General features: G+C 36.2%; 3 protein-coding genes across 3 annotated transcripts; 1 reads left to right on the top strand and 2 right to left on the bottom strand.

Moving 5' to 3' along the window:
- Positions 1-513: 513 nt before the first annotated feature.
- Positions 514-1,476, bottom strand: LOC127152148 (odorant receptor 131-2-like). The gene has a single exon (XM_051092651.1). The coding sequence runs from the start codon at positions 1,474-1,476 to the stop codon at positions 514-516; it is 963 nt and encodes a 320-aa protein (XP_050948608.1).
- A 4,077-nt stretch (positions 1,477-5,553) lies between these two features.
- LOC127152147 (odorant receptor 131-2-like) lies at positions 5,554-6,516 on the bottom strand. Its single transcript, XM_051092650.1, has one exon. It carries the CDS (start codon positions 6,514-6,516, stop codon positions 5,554-5,556), a length of 963 nt encoding a protein of 320 aa, XP_050948607.1.
- Positions 6,517-13,350: 6,834 nt separating this feature from the next.
- On the top strand, positions 13,351-16,654 carry b9d2 (B9 domain containing 2). Its single transcript, XM_051092883.1, has 4 exons — positions 13,351-13,482; positions 13,911-14,005; positions 15,965-16,090; positions 16,168-16,654. The coding sequence occupies exons 2-4, from the start codon at positions 13,918-13,920 to the stop codon at positions 16,479-16,481; spliced, it is 528 nt and encodes a 175-aa protein (XP_050948840.1). The 5' UTR covers positions 13,351-13,482; positions 13,911-13,917; the 3' UTR covers positions 16,482-16,654.
- The last annotated feature ends 3,012 nt before the right edge of the window (positions 16,655-19,666 follow it).

The following is a 19,666-nucleotide window of genomic DNA, read 5'->3' as shown; positions in this document are numbered from 1 at the left end:
GCAAACAAATTGCTTATAGAATAAATTCATATCTACATAATCATGTTAGCAAAAAAAAAATGTTTGATTAAATGGTACTAATGACACTGTATTTTATTTTTCTTATTGTTTACATTTCAAAAAGGCTGTTACATCTGAGCCCAATTTTATGTTACATATATGCCATAATAGAAAAAAAACAAAACAAAACAAAAAAAAACGAAAAAAACAACAACTCAATAGTAACTGTGATTGTGTTTGCCACATGACTAAAAGGGGGGGCAAAACAATGATAAATAAAAACAACACTTACAAAACACTTTTTGTAAGTCTGTGGTCAGTGTACTGGAATATACTGTGACAGGTTTAATAGATTTGTTAAATATGCTTGCACTTCAAGTGTGGCTGAACTTCAGTAGCTTAATGTATAAAGACAGAGGTTCATGTTTTGCAGTTACACAGTAAAATAGTAGTGATAAAACATTATTTCCTAAAGCATTTTAGATAACATATCAATACCCATCAGGTGGTTTCTCAGCCACCTGATACTGCATGTATCTCTGTATTACAACTGTTTTTCTTTTTGAAACCAAATGTAAAGTAGTATTTAAATAAACAGTTGAAGGCCTGGTCTCTCAGACCATATATAAGAGGACTTAAGCATCTAGGAAAAATCAAAAATACCACAAAGCAAAAATACATCACATTTAATGAAGTCATATAGTCAGCGTGAACATAAATGACTTCTTGGATAACTCCAACTAAAGTAGATGCAGCACAGAAACTTAGCTGTATTAGATGCAGCAGAACAGTGCTATTGGCTTTTTTGGCTGATGTTTTATCACAGGAGGCTGATTTAGCCACAGATGCTATAGAGGCATAAGTAAAGATAATAACAAAACACACAGACACAAAATATATAGTTGTGAAAGCTATTTCAAGTTTCCTATAGATCTGCAGCCTGAAAAAAGTAGTTCTTGAGCAAAATGAATTCATTGCTATGTTTGTGGTATCAAAAGAATAGAAGACAATAATCTCAGACAGGGACTGAATCCAGCTTATCATCCAAACCACACTGATGGCCACTTGAGTTCTTCCATAAGTGGTGATTTGTGCATGTCTGAGAGGGAAACAGATGGCCACATACCTCTCCAGTGACATTAAAGCCAGATTCAAGGTAGAGGCCTGATAGAGAGCTGTTGCAGCTACTAGAAGCACAAGACAGACAATTTTTATAAGCAAAAGCCTACAAAGGCCGCACACAAACAACACTACACTCATTACAAGATTAAGTGTATCAACCCAAAGCATGTGTCCAAACAAAATATAGCGGGATGCCTCCTGAAAAACAGTCTTTTTTTTCAAGGTGAAGATCATGACCCCATTGACATAGAGGAAAATTACACATGTGGACACCGTCAAAAACGTTTTCAAATCTTGATGCGCCAGCAGTACAGGCTGAGTGATGTTAGATGAAGAATCATTCAAAGCAGACATCACCAAAAGTATGAAAGATGCTGTTATACAACACTGAATACTACTGCAAAGTTCTTGTAACAGCAAATCTCCAAGTTTGTTTCACTGCTGTTGTTGAAAGCACAGACAATGATCAGAGAACATCCCACTTTTAATATCATTGTAAAATAGCTGTCATGGACTACGTATGAAATTCCCAGGGGCTTTGTCAAAATGTCTGATAAATAGTATAAAGTACACAGCAATTTACCGTTTTTGAGAAAACTAATTGCATTAAAACAATTAAATAAAAAAGAAAAAAGAAGCCCTCCCTGATTTAGTATTGTAAACTCATTCCATTTGAGTCCTCATAAAGAGATTTCTATTTCTTTATATTAAATAAACAATAAACCCACTCAAATACTGTGTTGCTAAAACTTAACTAACTTCATAAAACCATTAAAAACTTTAACTTAAACTTAGCTAGGTAGCTAGATAGCTAGCAATAGCACAAATGCATGTGCTAATGTAATTAGTGCCATGGTTAGCTGCTACAGCATGAGAACAAGGAATGAGGAGAACGTGGTTCAACTTAAACAACAGTCTTTTATTGAACAAAACCAAAGGGAATACAGGGCAGGCAGGAACACATGAAGACTTGCAAAAAAACGAGCTGATATTAAAACAGGACAAGGGAACCAAGGAACAGAAAAGTGGCAGTTCAGGGGGCCATGGCAGAGCAGACAGCTCAGGGAGTCATGGCGAACCAGGCAGTCCAGGGAGCCATGGTGGACACGTCTGTTCGGGGAGCCATGGCAGAACCAGCAGTTCAGGGGGCCATGGCGGGGCAGCCTCTGTGGCCTTGGCCTCTGCACTCGAGCTGGCTCCTACGACTGGAGACCTATAGCCCTGTGGGAACAACAGTCATCCTTTGGTCGGAATTGGGAACTGAAGCCCTCTCTTTGCTGGACTTCAGAACAGGAGCCCTGTCTGGGCTGGACGTGGAAACAGGAGCCCTCTCTGGACTGGGCTCGGGAGGAGAATGGATACTCGGGAGAAGGACAACGAACAGAGTCCAGGGTGGAGAGTGGGCATTTGTGAGCCTCCGGGCTCTCTGGGCTGCCCTCGGGAACAGAAACCCTTTCATGACAGGACATAGGAACAGAGTCTCTCTTTGGGTTGGACTTGGAAATAGGAGCCCTCTCTGGGCTGGACTTGGGAACAGAGTCTCTCTTTGGGCTTGACTTGAAAACAGGAGCCCTCTCTGGGCTTAAATTGGAAACAGGGTTGAGAGAGGGCTCCGAAGAATGAGGAAGGAGAGGGGGCAGGTCAGCATACCAGTCTATAAGATCCCCCTCCGCTTTCCTTACCCAGATCCATTAAAAGCTCATCCTCAGCCATGTTGCAATGGGTAAAAATCCTCACCACGATCTCACTGGCCACGGCTTTCACCCTCATGTGGCGGGCATGGTTGCCTGCTCTTGCACCTGCTCTGCGGCGGTCCTCAGCTTTGTCGCTCCTTGTGACGATGACTCGTCAGTCTGGCTCTGGCTCACCATCATCGGCGGGCTCGGGCTTATGCTCTGCACCGCAGGGAGGTGGTGGGTTGGGCACTGGGTCAGGAGTGGAACTGGTGAGATTCTCTTGGGAACAGGTGGGGAACGGAGATCCGTTTCTCACCAGTGTCCACTCCACAAAGGTGGTGAAATTCGCTCGAGGACCATCCTCGAACGACAGCACTCTGCATGCGGTGTTCAAACTGGCATTGTAGAACACATAGAGTGTGTCGCCCGGGTAGCTGGTGAGACTTGCGAAGACCAGGAACAGTCTGGTATGGCCCTCGAGGAGGAGGAAGAGGTATTCAGGGCGGGTGAGGGGATCCATATGGAACGACGTAAACAAAGTCACAGAATAAAACAGAAACAAAATGGAGGGGAAAAACTAAAATAAACTTTTTTCCTTTTGCTTTGGTCGGGTCTACTGTCATGAACTGTGCAGGAAGGAATGACGGAGATGAGGATAAGCAAAAGAGTCTTTAATAAATCCAAAACATAAGGAGTAATCCACACCAGGAACGAGAGAAGACACATGTACATCACATTGCAGACCCGACAAAGAACAAAACACACAGACTGGAACTAAAATACATGGGGTAAATCAGGGGAACACAGGTGCACAGAATAACTAATCAGACAAAACAAGAACAGGAAGATGACTAAATAAGGGCACACAGGAACAGAAACAAGGGCGAAAATACTACAAAACAGGTCCATATTCCTGACCCATGTGACCTGCTCTTTAATAAATCGACAGCCTATTGAAAAATCTTCAACTTGTTTACTATTAAACATTAATTTTGGATTTATCTGTTTTACACAGTTTAAACAGAAAAAATTTCTGTTTTATAAGAGGAGTAACTGGCAATATTTGCCAGGTAGGATTACATTTACTGCAATTCTCATTGATTTCTATGGGATTCAAAAACAACGATTGACTCAACTCTGACAGAAATTCACTGGTGTCAATGCTGTGATTGGTTGCCAAATCACCTGATCAAAGTCAGCATGTACACTTAAAAATAAATGTTTACCACAGCGATGCAATCGAAGAACCATTTTTGGTTCCACAAAGAACCATTCAGTCAAAGGTTCCTCAAAGTATCATCTCTTTCTTACCTTCTTAGTATCTAAACTTTCTTGTACCACAAAGAACCTTTTGTGAAACCGAAATGTTCTTTAAATGTTAAAGGTTCTTTATGGAACCATTTAGACCAGTGGCTCTCAACTCCAGTCCTCGAGGCCCACTGCTCTGCACATTTTTTATATCTCCCTCATTTAACACACCTGATTCAGATCATCAGCTCATTAGGAGAAAGATGAACTGAACTGAGTGTGTCAGATTAATATTCAGAAACATTCAAAATGTGCAGAGCAGTAGGCCCTGAATGACTGGAGTTGAGAACCACTGATTTAGACAAAAAGGGTTTTTCTATGGCATCGTGAAGCACCTATATTTTTAAGAGTGTACATGTTCTCCGTGGACCTCCCAATAATAAGACTGGCTCTGCACATGTGTTTGTTGCTGCCATAAAGTAATCCACAATTTTGCGGAATTACTATCAGAATAATTTTAAAACCATTTCAGAGTGAAAAGAAAAACCAGGCATACATTGCTTTAAGTGCCAAAGTATTCATTCACTGGGGTGATGTCAGGTATGGGGCATAATTTTCATTGTGTGATTTTCACTGCAGGATTTAAAAACACCTATCAGTTTGAAAACATCCATCAGCTCACTTTTGTTCTACAGAGACCCTCTTCTCCATTGTGTATGGCAGGCAGCTTTTCATTTATGTATGGTGCAAAAAGGTCAAAATATTGAGACGACTGCCTTTAAAGTTGTCCAGATGAAGTCCTTAGCAATGCATATTGCTAATCAAATATTAAGTTTTGGTATATTTACGGTAGGAAATTTACATAATATCTTCATGGAACATGATCTTTACTTAATATCCTAATGATTTTTGGCATAAAAGGAAAATCTATAATTTTGACCCCTTACAATGTATTATTGGCTATTGCTACAAATAAACCCGTGCAACCTAAGACTGGTTTTGTGGTCCATGGTCACATATATAAAATATTTATAAACTGCTGCACACTGTTGTTTCACTGTACAGGATTTCTGCAAAATATAGTTTGTAAAGGTATTGTCAAAATATAGGAAATATCAGAATATAAAGATAAAATGGACAAAAATAAATAAATAAATAAATAAATAAATATAACAGTGAAAATAAATCTATAATCTGTATCTGAATTAATCACATTTAAATTGCTTATAGAATTAATTCATATCTACATAATCATGTTAGCAAAAAAGAAATGTTTGATTAAGTGGTACTAATCACACTGTATTTTATTTTTCTTATTGTTTACATTTCAAAAAGGCTGTTACTTCTGAGCCCAATTTGATGTTACATATATGCCATAATAGAGAAAAAAAAGCAAAAGAACCTCAATAGTAACTGTGATTTTGCAGTTACACAGTGAAAAAGTAGTGGCAAAACATTATTTCCTAAAGCATTTTATATAACATTTCAATAGCCGTCAGGTGGTTTCTCAACCACCTGATACTACATGTATCTCTGTATTACAACTGTTTGTTTTTTTGAAACCAAATGTGAAGTAGTATTTAAATAAACAACTGAAGGCCTGGTCTCTCAGACCATATATAAGAGGACTTAAACATCTTGGAAAAATCAGAAACACCACAAAGCAAAAATACATCACATTTAATGAAGTCATATAGTCAGCGTAAACATAAACTACTTCCTGGACGACTTCAACTAAAATGGATACAGCACAGAAACTCAGCTGTATTAGATGCAGCAGAACAGTGCTATTGGCTTTTTTGGCTGATGTTTTATGACAGGAGGCTGATTTAGCCACAGATGCTATAGAGGCGTAAGTAAAGATAACAACAAAACACACAGACACAAAAAATATAGTTGTGAAAGCTGTATCAATTTTCCTATAGATCTGCAACCTGAAAAAAGTAGTTCTTGAGCAAAATGAATTCATTGCTATGTTTGTGGTATCAAAAGAAAAAAAGACAATAACCTCAGACAGGGATTTAATCCAGCTTAACATCCAAACCACACTGATGGCCACTTGAGTTCTTCCATAAGTGGTGATTTGTGCATGTCTGAGAGGGAAACAGATGGCCACATACCTCTCCAGTGACATTAAAGCCAGATTCAAGGTAGAGGCCTGATAGAGAGCTGTTGCAGCTACTAGAAGCACAAGGCAGACAATTTTCAAAACCAAAAGCCTACAAAGAGCGCACACAAACAAAACTACACTCATTACAAGATTAAGCGTATCAAGCCAAAGCATGTGTCCAAACAAAATATAGCGGGACGCCTCCTGAAAAACAGTCTTTTTCCTCAAGGTGAAGATCATGACCCCGTTGACATAGAGGAAAATTACACATGTGGACACCGTCAAAAATGTTTTCAAATCTTGATGCGCCGGCAGTACAGTCTGAGTGATGTTAGATGAAGAATCATTCAAAGCAGACATAATCAAAATGATGAAAGATGCTGTTATACAACACTGAATAATACTGCAAAGTCCTTGTAACAGCAAATCTCCAAGTTTGTTTCACTGCTGTTGTTGAAGGCACAGACAATGATCAGAGAACATCCCACTTTTAATATCACAGTAAAGTAGCTGTCATGAACTACGTATGGATTCCCAGTGGCTGGTTTGTGTGCTTGTCTAAATGCCTGTGGAAAAGACAAGCAATAAGCTTTGTAGTGCCTGACTAATAGTATGAAGTACATAGCAGTTTTCAGTATTTGAGAAACTAATTGCATTAAAACATTTAAGTAAAAAAAAATTAAAAGGGAACTGATTTAGCATTGTGAACTCATTCCATTTGAGTCCTCATAAAGAGATTTCTAAATCTTTATATTAAATAAACTATAAACCCACACAAATACTGTGTTTCTGAAACCTAACTAACTTCATAAAACCATTAAAACTTTAACTTAAACCTAGAGAGGTAGCTAGATAGCTAGCAATAGCACAAATGCATTTTGCTAATGTACAGACTGAGCTGTTCTGAGCATAGTCATAGTTTTATGGATTATTGTTATTTGTTTAAAAAATCCTCCCACTTTGAGACCTCACATTTCGATTTCCAATATGAATAAGTCCATATAAATGTATTGATTTGATTAAAAATCTCATTTGCACTAAATATTTGCATTTGGAGTGACAAGGTCAACAGAAGTGCGTTCAGTTACTAGATGGGCTTGTTTTAGGCCTCAGAACAGTGTCTGGCCCTCAACAGTCCTCCTGCAGGCCTCCTTCTTCTGGTGCATGTAGCTAAAAGAGTAGTTCACTTCCAGAACAAAAATTTACAAATAATGTACTCATCTTGTCATCCAAGATGTTCATGCCTTTCTTTCTTCAGTCGTAAATAAATTATGTTTTTTGAGGAAAACATTTAAAGTGCTCCTATAATGCCTTTTCAAATTTGACCTTTCATGCAGTGTGTCATGTAGCTGTATGTGAACATAAACTATCTGCAAAGTTGTGAAGCAGACAATGCACCATAAATAAAGTTATTGTCTATACAAAAAAAAAGAGTCGGATCACAGTCGCCTGAATGAGTCGTCAGGAATTCGAATCTTTTTCTGTTACGGCCATACGTCACGAAGTAACACATTTGCATAATGTCCGCCCACGTTCTATGTTGCGAACAACTTGCCCGCCCACAAACACAGTAAAATTTCCATGTGGTTTATGTCACATTTCACTTACATTATACAGAAGACGCTGTATCCTATGCTGTGAGTAAATTTGTTTTATATTCACTTCCAAAAGATGAATCTACAAACATTGTATTTTCTAGCGATCTTTCAAAATACGTAGTTGTGTATGTTATGTTGTGTAACAACCCTGCACACGTCTTGCTAACCGGCTAACTCACGCTTGTGTAGTTCTGTTGTTCAGCTGTGGACCCACTGTAGTCTAAAAATTTGTGATTGATGCAGCTTGACTGTCTGTCTGTCTCATTAATTGGAGTAATGATACAAGATGGCGTACGAAGCGCAGCTTTCACACCGAATGCAGAAAACGCTGGGCTATGAAACCCATTCATTTAAATTGCTTCTGCCGCAACCCAAGTGCACACACAGTGGAGCACGCAAGGTGCGTCAAAGTTCAAATGAGTTGAAAGTTTGCCGCTGCGCTCTGCAGGGCTGCACTGAACCTAGTGGCCAGTGCAGCGCTTTCCGCGTTTGGTGTGAAAGCCACCTTATCGCATTATACAATGTTGAAGTTTACAACATAGAGGTGTGCCCGGTTCGCTTACATAAGCAAATTTTGAGCACTTTCCATGGTAGACCGTGCTAACTTGTCGATCAGCCACTTCAGCCGTTTCATCGTCAGACTCTGGTTTGAACTGGTAAGTAAAATCGATGCCATCTTTTCTATGTATTGACAAGTATCCAGGGCTGTCATTCAGTTATGGCAATGGGCCGACACGCGCTGTATGCGGTAGACCAATCATAAAAGACTGCATCATCTGACCAATCACAGCAGTGAGGGCTCACGGAAAGGAGGGGTTTAGAGAGACTGATTCTTCAAACTGCTTTGCACGAGTCGTTTACGAATCATTTAGAAATGAGGTAAAATGAAATCTATTTTTGGAGAAAACTAAAGTGTTTTTTGACCTTGCATACATGTAAACCTGTTTTTGGAGTCTCATAAAACAACAATATTAGCAACCTTTAAAATGGCATAATAGGAGCACTTTAAGGATTTCTCTCCATATAGTGGACTTCTATGGTGCCCCTGAGTTTGAACTTCCAAAATGCAGTTTAAATGCAGCTTCAAAGGGCTTTAAATATTCCCACTCAAGCAATAAGAATCCTATCTAGTGAAATGATTTGTTATTTTCTGAAAAAAAAAAAAAAATATATATATATATATATACACACTTTTTAACCTCAAACGCTCATCTTGCCTAGCTCTGCGTGAACTCAGTGTATTCTGGTGCAAGACAGTAAAGGTATGTCAAAAAAGTCCCATCTCATTTTCTTCTCCAACTACACCAACCAGTGTTTACAAAGTGAATGTGCAAAGAAGGTCAAATGCCCTTTACACAAAAAAAAAGTAAAACAGCGATGTAGAATCAGAATACAGAGAGTTCTCACAGAGCTAGACAAGCATTTGAGGTTAAAAAGTATATACATTACAATTTTTTTAGAAAATAACTGATTGTTTCGCTAAATAAGACCCTTCTTCCATGACTGGGATTGTTTAGAGCCCTTTGAAGCTGCATTTAAACTGCATTTTTGGAAGTTCAAACTCAGAGGCACCATAGTCCATTATATGGAGAGGAATCCTGACATGTTTTCCTCAAAAAACATAATTTCTTTACAACTGAAGAAACAAAGCCATGAGGATCTTGGATGACAAGGGGGTGAGTAAATTATCTGTAAATTTTTGATTTGGAAGTGGCCTGACTGCTGACTCTCACACCTGTTGTGTGTGTGAGAGACTTTTTAAAGTCTTTTATTTTTGTTTTAGTTTTATTTGTGTGTAAAAACAGGATATGCACTTACTGTGTTGATCTGAACTCTCATAACCACATCTTGTCAATCTTGGTTACATCAGAAATAACTCACACAGTCCCTTGTGTTTTCATTATGAGTCTCATTAAATATTTAGTATTTGTCTGTGTGTTTGTACAAATTTGGTCTCTAGGGGTTGAGATGTGGCATTGATGTCTACCTGAGGTGGATACCTTGGTAATGCTATATAACATTTATTATAATAGGTTTATGTGAAGATTGTTTTAAGTTCACTTAAATTAGAAGTTTTTTTTTTAAATGTTTAATAAATGTTAAAGTGATAACACTCAATTACACAGTAATGCTGAATGGCTATAGTCAGTGGTTAAATATTAGGGGGAAAAATCATAGAGACATCAGTTGGTATCAGTGATGCCTAAAAAAGATGGCATTAAAAAAATATTAAAAATATACTTTCTTTATATTGTATCTACATTAATTTGAATGTGACATAATTGCAATATAAAAGTATAATTAAAAACTGTCAGGTAGGATTAATCGCGATTAATTTCAGAACAAATGTGTGATTAATTAGTTAATTTTTTAATCAGTTGACACCACTAATTTGAACCCTTTCCAACAATGACTGTATGATTGTAAGATTCATTTTTTCACACTGGGGACAACAGGGGAACTCATATGCAACTCTTACAGAAGGTTCAAATGCTCACTGATGAAGGAAACACAATGCATTCAAACTTTTTGAATTTGAAGATCAGGGTAAATGTAACTTATTTTGTCCTCTAGGAAACATGTAATTATCTGTAGCTTCTGAAGTGCAGTGCTAAATGAAAAAAAAAAAAAAAAAAGATTTTTAGGCAAAATAAGAAAAATGTACACATCTTCATTCTGTCCAAAAGTTAACACCCCTGGCTCTTAACGCATGGTTCTTCCATCCAGTAGTTGCATATGACTCCCTCAGTTGTCCTCAGTGTGAAAAAATGGATCTGCAAGGTGTATGTAAACTTCTGACTTAAACCGTATTTTATTCTTCATTTGTCTAACAAAATACAAATGTACAGTGTAATGTTGCATAACATTATAACTGGTTATTAAGTAGATATTGAGTGGAGCTATTATATAAGTTGCTGAATTTAGGCCAAAATATCACCCATAGCTAGCACTGTATGCATCCCTAATAAATGCTTTTCTGCTTCAGTAAATTTGGAAATAACTTAGTATTGACAAAATATTTAGTGGAGGAACCAAACTATGTCATTAAAGGGATAGTTCACCCCAAAAAATGAAAATTACCCCATGATTTACTCTCAAGCCATCCTATGACTTATATGACTTTTTTCTTTCAGACGAATCTGAGTTATTTTAAGCTGTATAATGGCAGTGAATGGGTGTTAATATACAATAGTCCAAAAGAAAACCAATAAAGTACACCCATTCAACATAAAAAGTGGTCCACACATGATCTCCAGGGGTTAATAAATACTCCTGATGCAAACTGATGCATTTTTAAGAAAAATACCCATATTTAAATGATTAGTTCACCCAGAAATGAAAATTAGCCCAATATTTACTCACCCTCAAGCCATCCTAGGCATATATGACTCCATTATTTCAGATGAATCCAATCGGAGTTATATTAAAAAATGTCCTTGCTCTTTCAAGCTTCGCCAAAAGGCGGATGTTTCTCTTCAACAGGTCAAAACTAGTCCAATAAAGTGCATCCATCCATCCATAATAAAAAGTGCCTCACACAGGCCCGTAGCCAGCCTAGCGGAAGGGGGGGTTCTCTTTTTTTCCAAAAAGTGGACCTTTTTCAGTTCCCACTCATTTTGTATTTAACTATGAGGTTCAAATACTTCATTTTGTTGACTACTCATGCACCAATTTGTGCTGTATTATCATGTGTGCTGGTATTTTAATAAGCATGATTTTTTGATTCACCAGAAATATTTACTACAATGTTGTCAAACTGCTTACCAAGATATCGCCTTGTTCAGTAAATATACACAAATACCTAAAGCAATAAGTAATTTAATTAAATGAATGACATTTTTAATGCAATAAAATCACAGATTCTTTGTACTGACACATATCTAAATGGTGGGTGGATGTGTGTCCCTCTAGGGGGGGTCTGGGGGCATGAGAATATACTGTGTTCTTCCTTGACCCATGCTACACCCTTCCACTGAGTTTTCTGAGCCCCCATTCTGGGCCCCTTTCAACCTCTGAGCCCTGTGCAGTCTTTCCTCCTTTTCAAAATACAAATATCAAGAAAGGAATTTTATGCAGAAAAAAAAAAATAATAATAAATTATATATATATACATATATATATATTAAAGACCTGCAGAAATAGAATTAATATGGAAAAAGCTGTCTAGTAATATGTTAAACTGATATCCTGATTTACAGCTCAGATAATGTTCATTATCAAAAACAGTAACATCTGTTAAAATTGTAACAACCTTATTTTTTTAAAAAACTTTATTATGGACAGGACAGATCAGAAAGGACAGGAAGTGATATGGACGGCGGGAAGGGTCCCCGAGTCGGGACTCGAACACGGGAAGCGCGGAGCACGCTGCACACAAGGCCATCGGCGCCGACAACCACCTTATTTTTGTATGATGAAATTATTAATAATAATTATTCACCTCAATACCATGGTATAAAAATGAACTACATGGGTTCTAGGTGTTTGTATGAAGAACAGTGATCTTAGTATTAATGCACAAACGCTATTAATCACAAAATACTGTAATTATATTCCATTACTCCTTTAATAGATTTAATACATGTATACATAATAATATAACAGTTCGATATGTCCCACAATTATGCCGCAATACCAGTCAGTGTTACAGTAAAAATAATCCATATTAAATGATTCTGACTATCGTTGCGCACAGTGTTTCTCCTGTTTGTCAGCGCTGTTTCATCTGTTTAAATCGCCATGTCATTGTGTTCTTCACCGAATTCAAGCACTTCACTCCGGTTCTCACAGCGCTGTTTAGTGCTCGCGAGTAAACGCTTCTGCTCTAGTAAACTTGCGCTCTGCTGCTTTGTGAACTGTGATCCGAGCGGATAAACGGTCCGTGTGGTTCGCTTCAAACGACTAGCACATTTAATCCATAACGCTATTTTTGTCTTTCCGTCCCCAAATTTAAGACCTCTTGAAATTATAATTAAGACTTTTCTTATACTTATTAAGGTATTTAATACTTTTTATGGCTTTAAAAGTGCGTTGTTATTTAAAAGAACACTTGTTTATTTAAAAAAACGTACATAAATTCCGGACCTTTGACTGGATGGGGTGGGTCGTTCGAACCACCCGAACCCCCCCCCTGGCTACGGGCCTGTCACATGGGGTGAACAAAGGCCTCCCACAGTGAATCGATGTGTTTTTGTGAGAAAAATATCTATACTCGAAGTGTAATAATCATTTGATGACGTAGCTGTAGTGTAAGCTAAATAACTTACTAGCATTCATAAAAATTTAGTTTAATGTGACTTCCATATAAGAAAATAACAAACTATCTAACAAAAAGCAATATATTCTAACAACTTTCAAGTGCTTGTTACACACTGAAATACAAATATGTTTTGTATAAAGGGAAGGAACAGTGTTTCTATTTTTGAAAGACAGTCATATTTTAGGCTACATTCGATCGACATACATTCTGAATGAGAACGCTTCAGTCTCTGCGGGGCCTCTTCCTTCCTCTTTGTTTGCAATGCAACACAAGCACGTGTCGCCAGATGGCAGCCACAAACCTTGTCAAACTAAAAATATCCACACACACAGCACGAGGAAGTGAGTTGCTAAGGAAATCATCCCTGACGACAGGAAGGCGCTGTAAACAGAGAACAAGTTTACTGGATTAGCGTTATTGCTCATTTTACTAGCATTGCCGATCAATGACTCGATTGTGGTGATTGAGGTACGCGTGTCAATTGTAACTGTTCTTTGTTAATGGAGTTGTGAAACGAGTGGTTTGCTAACTAGATATCGTTAGCGATCTGCTGGTTTTAATTTAACTTACACTAGTTACCAGGTTAACGTTAGACATCTGTAGAAAGACTAGACTGAAAACTAAAACCGTTCTTTATGTTTAAGTGCACCTAAAGAACCTGTAACGAGTTTTAAAGTGTATTTATAACTGAGAAGTATGAGGTTTATGAAGTGTATCAATGAAAAACTATAACGTTATAGTATGAAAAGTAAACCATGTAGATATGTTGAAAAAATGAAAATATATCAGAAAATATATGAAGAGTGGATATGGATATGCTAATGCAGTGTATGAAATTCGTTAAATAGCCAATGAAGAGATGAATGTGATAACTAACATACTACATAATATTTCAGGACTCCTATGGCAGAATTGCATATAATTGGACAAATCATTGGGGCCACTGGATTCCCACAAAACAGCCTATTCTGCAAATGGGGTGTACACACAGGTGACCTTTATTGGTTTTATTGTGAAATTTTACAGTCAAACCAAAATTTATTAAGACGCCTTCAACATTTCTTACATTATCACAGTTTTTTTTTGGAATAGTTTAGAAAATGGTAATGAAATATGACAAAAACTGTTGTGTCAGAACAGTTTTGTCTTGATAATGTTAGAAAGGTATTTAATGGATTACAATCAACCAAAAATTCAGACAACTGTTAGTATGACAATATTTACAGAACTATCAATACTCTGTTGACCGATCACCAAGCAATGCTTGAACTGAACAAAACAGTCTGTGGTGTAAAAAGGTCGCATTAACAATTAAAGAAAAAAAAAACACTAAAGCAAAACATGGTCAGGTCAAAGTGTCTGAATAATTTTGTAATTTGGTGTAATATGTTAGTTTACTTTATTTTGCTATCCTCACTTACATAAATTAACTATAGTGTCCTGCACCCACTAAAAAAATATATCTGGTGTCTGAATAATTTTCGGTTTGACTATACTGTGTTAAAAAGTAAAGTTTAATGGAGATAATTTACTCACTCCCTTGTCATCCAAGATGTTTGTGTCTTTCTTCAGTCGATAAAAAATTATGTTTCTTGAGAAAAAAATTTCAGGATTTTTCTCCATATAATGGACTTAAATGGTGCCCCCAAGTCTGAACTTCCAAAATGCAGTTTAAACGCAGCTTCAAAGGGCTCTAAATGATCCCAGCCAAGGAAGAAGGGTCTTATCTAGTAAAGCGATCGGTCATTTTTCAAAACAAATTGACAGTTTATATACTTTTTGACCTCAAACGCTCGTCTTGTGTAGTTCTGCGTGAACTCTGTTTTTTTCTGGGTCAATATGGTCAATACAGTTAGGATATGTCGAAAAACTCCCATCTCGTTTTCTACCCCAACTTCAAAATCGTCCTGCATCGCTGCAGAAGTACCAACCCAGTGTTTACAAAGTGAACATGCAAAGAACAACAGACGCCCTTTACAAAAAAAGGCAAAACAGCGATGTAGGACGACTTTACCCTAACTGTATTGACCCGGATTACACAGACTACGCATGCACATCGCTGAGACGAGACAAGACGAGCATTTGAGGTTAAAAAGTATATAAATTGTCAATTTGTTTTGAAAATGACTGATCGTTTTGCTAGGTAAGACCCTTCTTCCTCGGCAGGGATCGTTTAGAGCCATTTGAAGCTGCATTTAAACTGCATTTTGGAAGCTCACATTTGGGAGCACCATTGAAGGTTCACTATATGAAGAGAAATTCTGGAATGTTTTCCTCAAGAAACATAATTTCTGTACTACTGATGAAAGAAAGACACAAACATCTTGGATGACAAGGGGGTGAGTAAATTTTCTGTACATTTTTTAAGTGATGTTGTGATAATAAAACAAAAAATAGATGGAAAATGTTTGCATGCAAAGTCGTGTTTTAATAATTATTCTAATAATATCTAATTATTATTTAATAATTATTCTTGTGTTCTCAAAAAAAAAAAAAAAACCTTTGTGTTCACTTTTAAAATTTGTGCATTCACTCTCAAAACTTTCATGGTGGTACTACTAATAATATATAATAATGATAATAATAATAATAGCAATACTTATGCAAGAGAGCACAAAGTCTTTTGGGAACACAATAGCTTTGTGAGAGAACACAACGTTTCTTGGTTGAACACATTTTTTTTTTTCAAAAAGAACAAATATTTTGTGAGAGAATGTAAAAACATTAAAATAAAATGTTTCCTCCCATCTCATATATTTCTTTCCATCTCCATATTCACTTAGGGGCTTTGTAATGTGGTGACCAAAAAAAGGCTGGTCTTATAGACAATTATTGTTGTAAAGTATTTTATATATTTTTTTGTTTTATGAACTTTTATTTTCATTTTTGACCTCCCAAAGTTTGCTTTAATATGAAGTACTAAAAACCTTTTTCACTTTATGCCATTCAGGAGGAGCATGGAGACTTCTTTCTGGTCTGAAGGAAGGCCAGACTCAAGTGGACATGCCTCAAACAGGGGACATGGCATACTGGAGTCATCCCATTGATTTGCACTACACTACTAAGGGCCTACAAGGTATTTGTTGTATGTTTTAAATTTGCTGAGTGACTTTAAGAATGATTTAATATATAGAATGTGTTTTCTACCTTTAGGATGGCCAAAGCTTCATCTCCAAGTGTGGCACCAGGACTCTTTTGGGCGATGCCAGCTGTATGGTTATGGTTATATCCACGTACCATCAAGCCCAGGACAGCATCGCCTGCAGTGCGTGACATGGCGACCGCTGGGATCCTGGCAGGATCAACTTGCTGAGATGTTTGTCGGAGGAGGTCCGCAGCTGCGCTCGCCAGATCTTATTTACAGTGGCGCGGACAGATACAGACTCCACACGGTTGGCATGGGCACGGTTGAACTAGAGCTGTGCGTTATTCTGCGCCACTTTGACAGATATGGTGTGGAAAGTTGAGAATGGACTACAGATTGTCACACATTTCAAGTCAGAGATGGAAAAGAAAGTAAAATATTTTGTTATACTGGGCGGGAGGTAATTACATAAGGTGTGTGAATGTAAAAACGTTGAGTGTTGTATGTTATACAAGGAGTTATTTTTTAGTTATTGGATTTCTTTCTATGTGACTATGTGTTTTTGTGCTTTGGATCTCAAACAATACTTTTTTATTTCATTTTGTACACCTTTTTTTGTACACTTTATATGTTTTATAGAACTGTGTTTTGTTTTGATGCAATTAAATTAGCTAATTTTCAAAAGATAAGCATTTCTGAATTTTTAAGGTTTTTTAAGTTATCTAACAAGAATTGATATGAGAAAGAGCCATCAAATAAAAACCTCACTACCAGTCAAAAGTTTCTGAACAGTAAGATTTTTAATGTTTGTAAAGGTCTCTTCTTCTCACCAAGCCTGCATTTATTTGATCCAAAGTATAGACAGTAAAATTTTGAAATATTTTTACTATTTAAAATAACTGTTTTCTATTTGAATATGTTTTAAAATGTAATTTATTCCTGTAATTTTAAATGAATTTTTAGCATCATTACTCCAGTCACATGATCCCTCAGAAATCATTCTAATATTCTGATTTGCTGCTCAAAAAACTTTTATTACTATTATTATTATTATTATTATTATTATTATTATGTTGAAAACAGCGGAGTAGATTTTTTTCAGGTTTCTTTGATGAATAGAAAGTTCAGAAGAACAGCATTTATCTGAAATAGAAATATGCTATAACGTTATAAATGTGTTTATCATCACTTTTAATTAATTGAAAGCATCCTTGCTATCTATATCTATCTATCTATCTATCTATCTATCTATCTATCTATCTATCTATCTATCTATCTATTTATCTATCTATCTATCTATCAGAGGTTGGGCTAGACTTCAACACTGTCCATCATTTTGAAAAAAAATTCCGTCATAATCTGTTATTACCCGTCATTTTAATTTTCATATTTTAAGTAGAATAACACATTTAATCGCTTTTATTTTTGTTCACATTGTAGTTTTTAATCATGAACCTACAATAAGACAGCGCAGTGTTTAAAACAACAAAATACGCTAGGGCTGGGTAAAAAATCAAATAAATCATAAAATCATTGATTTTAAAAGATTCCCGTTTTAATGAACCAATATCGATTCAGTAATGATGCTGAAAATTTAGCTTTGATCACAGGAATAAATTACATTTTAAAATATATTTAAAAAAACATGTATTTTAAATAGTAAAACTATTTCATTTTACAGTTTTTGCTGTACTTTGGATCAAACAAATGCAGGCTTGGTGAGCAGAAGAGACTTCTTTAAAAACAAAACATTAAAAATCTTTTGACTGGTAGTGTAGTTCTATTTTTTTTTTAATTGACAGATCTTTCGGTATCATTTTGTAGCAGGTTCTGTGTTTTTAAGATAGTGACAATCAGCTCTTTGTCACATATTTCTCATTTCCTGTGTGAAGTTTCTAACAGTTTTAGTGAGTCTAAAAAAAGACAATAGAGCGAATGAGATCACAGCTCATTTTTGCCATCAGCGATTGGCAGGCTATGGTGAGTCAAAGTGAGAGGAAGAATATTTAAAAGACTACTCAATTAAATACATAAATATATATATTTATATACATACAGACTCTTAACTGTTTTAAACAGGTGAGATTATTGACATCGCCCTGTTTCAGAAATGCTCTGGAAGGGCGTTAAGAGTATTTTAATTCACTGTTTTGCATCCTGCCTGTACTGAAGTTCATCAGTTCCTCTCTTAAATTCAGTTTCTTTATATAGACAAAAAGAGAGAAGAGGGAGGGCGTTTTTTTTTGTTTTTTTTTTATTTTGACGAGTGTGTAGTTGTCATCATTTCTCGTACCTTCTAATTTGTTGTCTAGTTTCTTCGAAGAGTTCTCAATTTTGAAAGTAGGATACCTCCTGTGGGAATTGAGTCTGTATTCTGTAAACACAAGATGTGAAAGATATTCTACCAGATAAACTGCAGCCCTAGCATAATTTCTGTGTTGTGCCATTTAACTGTTACCTCAACTAACCTCATTAAATTCTTACTCATTAAAAAGTTTTACATACAAATAAATGAATACTACTTTTGAAAAATATCTTGAAAATCATGTGTACTCACGAAAGATAGCAGTAGGCCATGATATCCTTGCATCAAAGTTCAGCACAACAGCAGAAACATTTCCATTTCAAACAAACCTTTTAGAGCACACCCACCTATAACTGTCATAGACCAGCAGCAGTTCCGCATTAAGTTTACCTTATATGTGACCCTGGACCACAAAACCATTCATAAGGGTCAGTTTTTTAAAACTGAGATTTATACATGATGTCAAAGCTGAATAAATAAGCTTTATAGATGTATGGTTTGTTAGAATAGGACAATGTTTGTCAGACATACAACTATTTGAAAATCTGGAATCTGAGGGTGCATAAAAATCAAAATATTGAGAAAATCGCATTTGAAGTTCTTAGCAATGCATATTACTAATCAAAAATTACATTTGGATATATTCATGGTAGGAAATTAACAAAATATCTTCATGGAACATGATCTTTACTTAATATCCTAATGATTTTTGGCATAAAAGAAAAATTGATAATTTTGACCCATACAATGTATTTTTGGCTATTGCTACAAATATTCCAATGCTACTTGTAATTGGTTTTGTGGTACAGGGTCACATATAGTTATTGTTCTTGGTATAAACAGAGCTTGAAATATATAATCTACAATAACTGTTCTAATTCTTTGAGAATATAGCTCAAAAAACGTCCACACTGTAACTGTAACTGTAACGATAAGGACGCAGAAAAACAATATTATTGGAATCACTTTCAGAACAATTTTTTTTCCATCTATAGCCAAGCGTAATCTAACGTAGCAGACAACAAATAAAGAACGCTAATATGTTTATGGTCATAATTGTTTTAATAGTTATCATTCTTGGGCCTTAAAAATGATTCTTCAGTGAATTCTTGTTTAATTAGGGAAGCGTCTTGTTTCATTCTAAATGTTTAATTATTTGTTGAGTGGATAGCAATAGGCGGCTGATTTGAGACATATGAGTGCCATCATGAGTTGAACTAAGCCCTTGCCTCACATATTGTCCACAGTTTGGGTTAAATCTA

This window comes from Labeo rohita, chromosome 21 (assembly GCF_022985175.1).
Source record: "Labeo rohita strain BAU-BD-2019 chromosome 21, IGBB_LRoh.1.0, whole genome shotgun sequence".
NCBI classification, from domain to species: Eukaryota; Metazoa; Chordata; class Actinopteri; order Cypriniformes; family Cyprinidae; genus Labeo; species Labeo rohita.
Note: the sequence above shows the minus strand (reverse complement) of the source record. Positions and strands in the feature narration are given on the sequence as shown.

What these genes read in the sequence shown, in the direction of transcription:
- LOC127152148 (XM_051092651.1), bottom strand. Translation starts at nt 1,476, where the DNA reads ATGTCTGCTTTGAATGATTCTTCATCTAACATCACTCAGCCTGTACTG.
- LOC127152147 (XM_051092650.1), bottom strand. Translation starts at nt 6,516, where the DNA reads ATGTCTGCTTTGAATGATTCTTCATCTAACATCACTCAGACTGTACTG.
- b9d2 (XM_051092883.1), top strand. Translation starts at nt 13,918, where the DNA reads ATGGCAGAATTGCATATAATTGGACAAATCATTGGGGCCACTGGATTC. An exon ending in CAAATGGGGTGTACACACAG is followed by an intron (nt 14,006 to 15,964) that starts GTGACCTTTATT and finishes TATGCCATTCAG; the next exon opens with GAGGAGCATGGAGACTTCTT. An exon ending in CACTACTAAGGGCCTACAAG is followed by an intron (nt 16,091 to 16,167) that starts GTATTTGTTGTA and finishes TTCTACCTTTAG; the next exon opens with GATGGCCAAAGCTTCATCTC.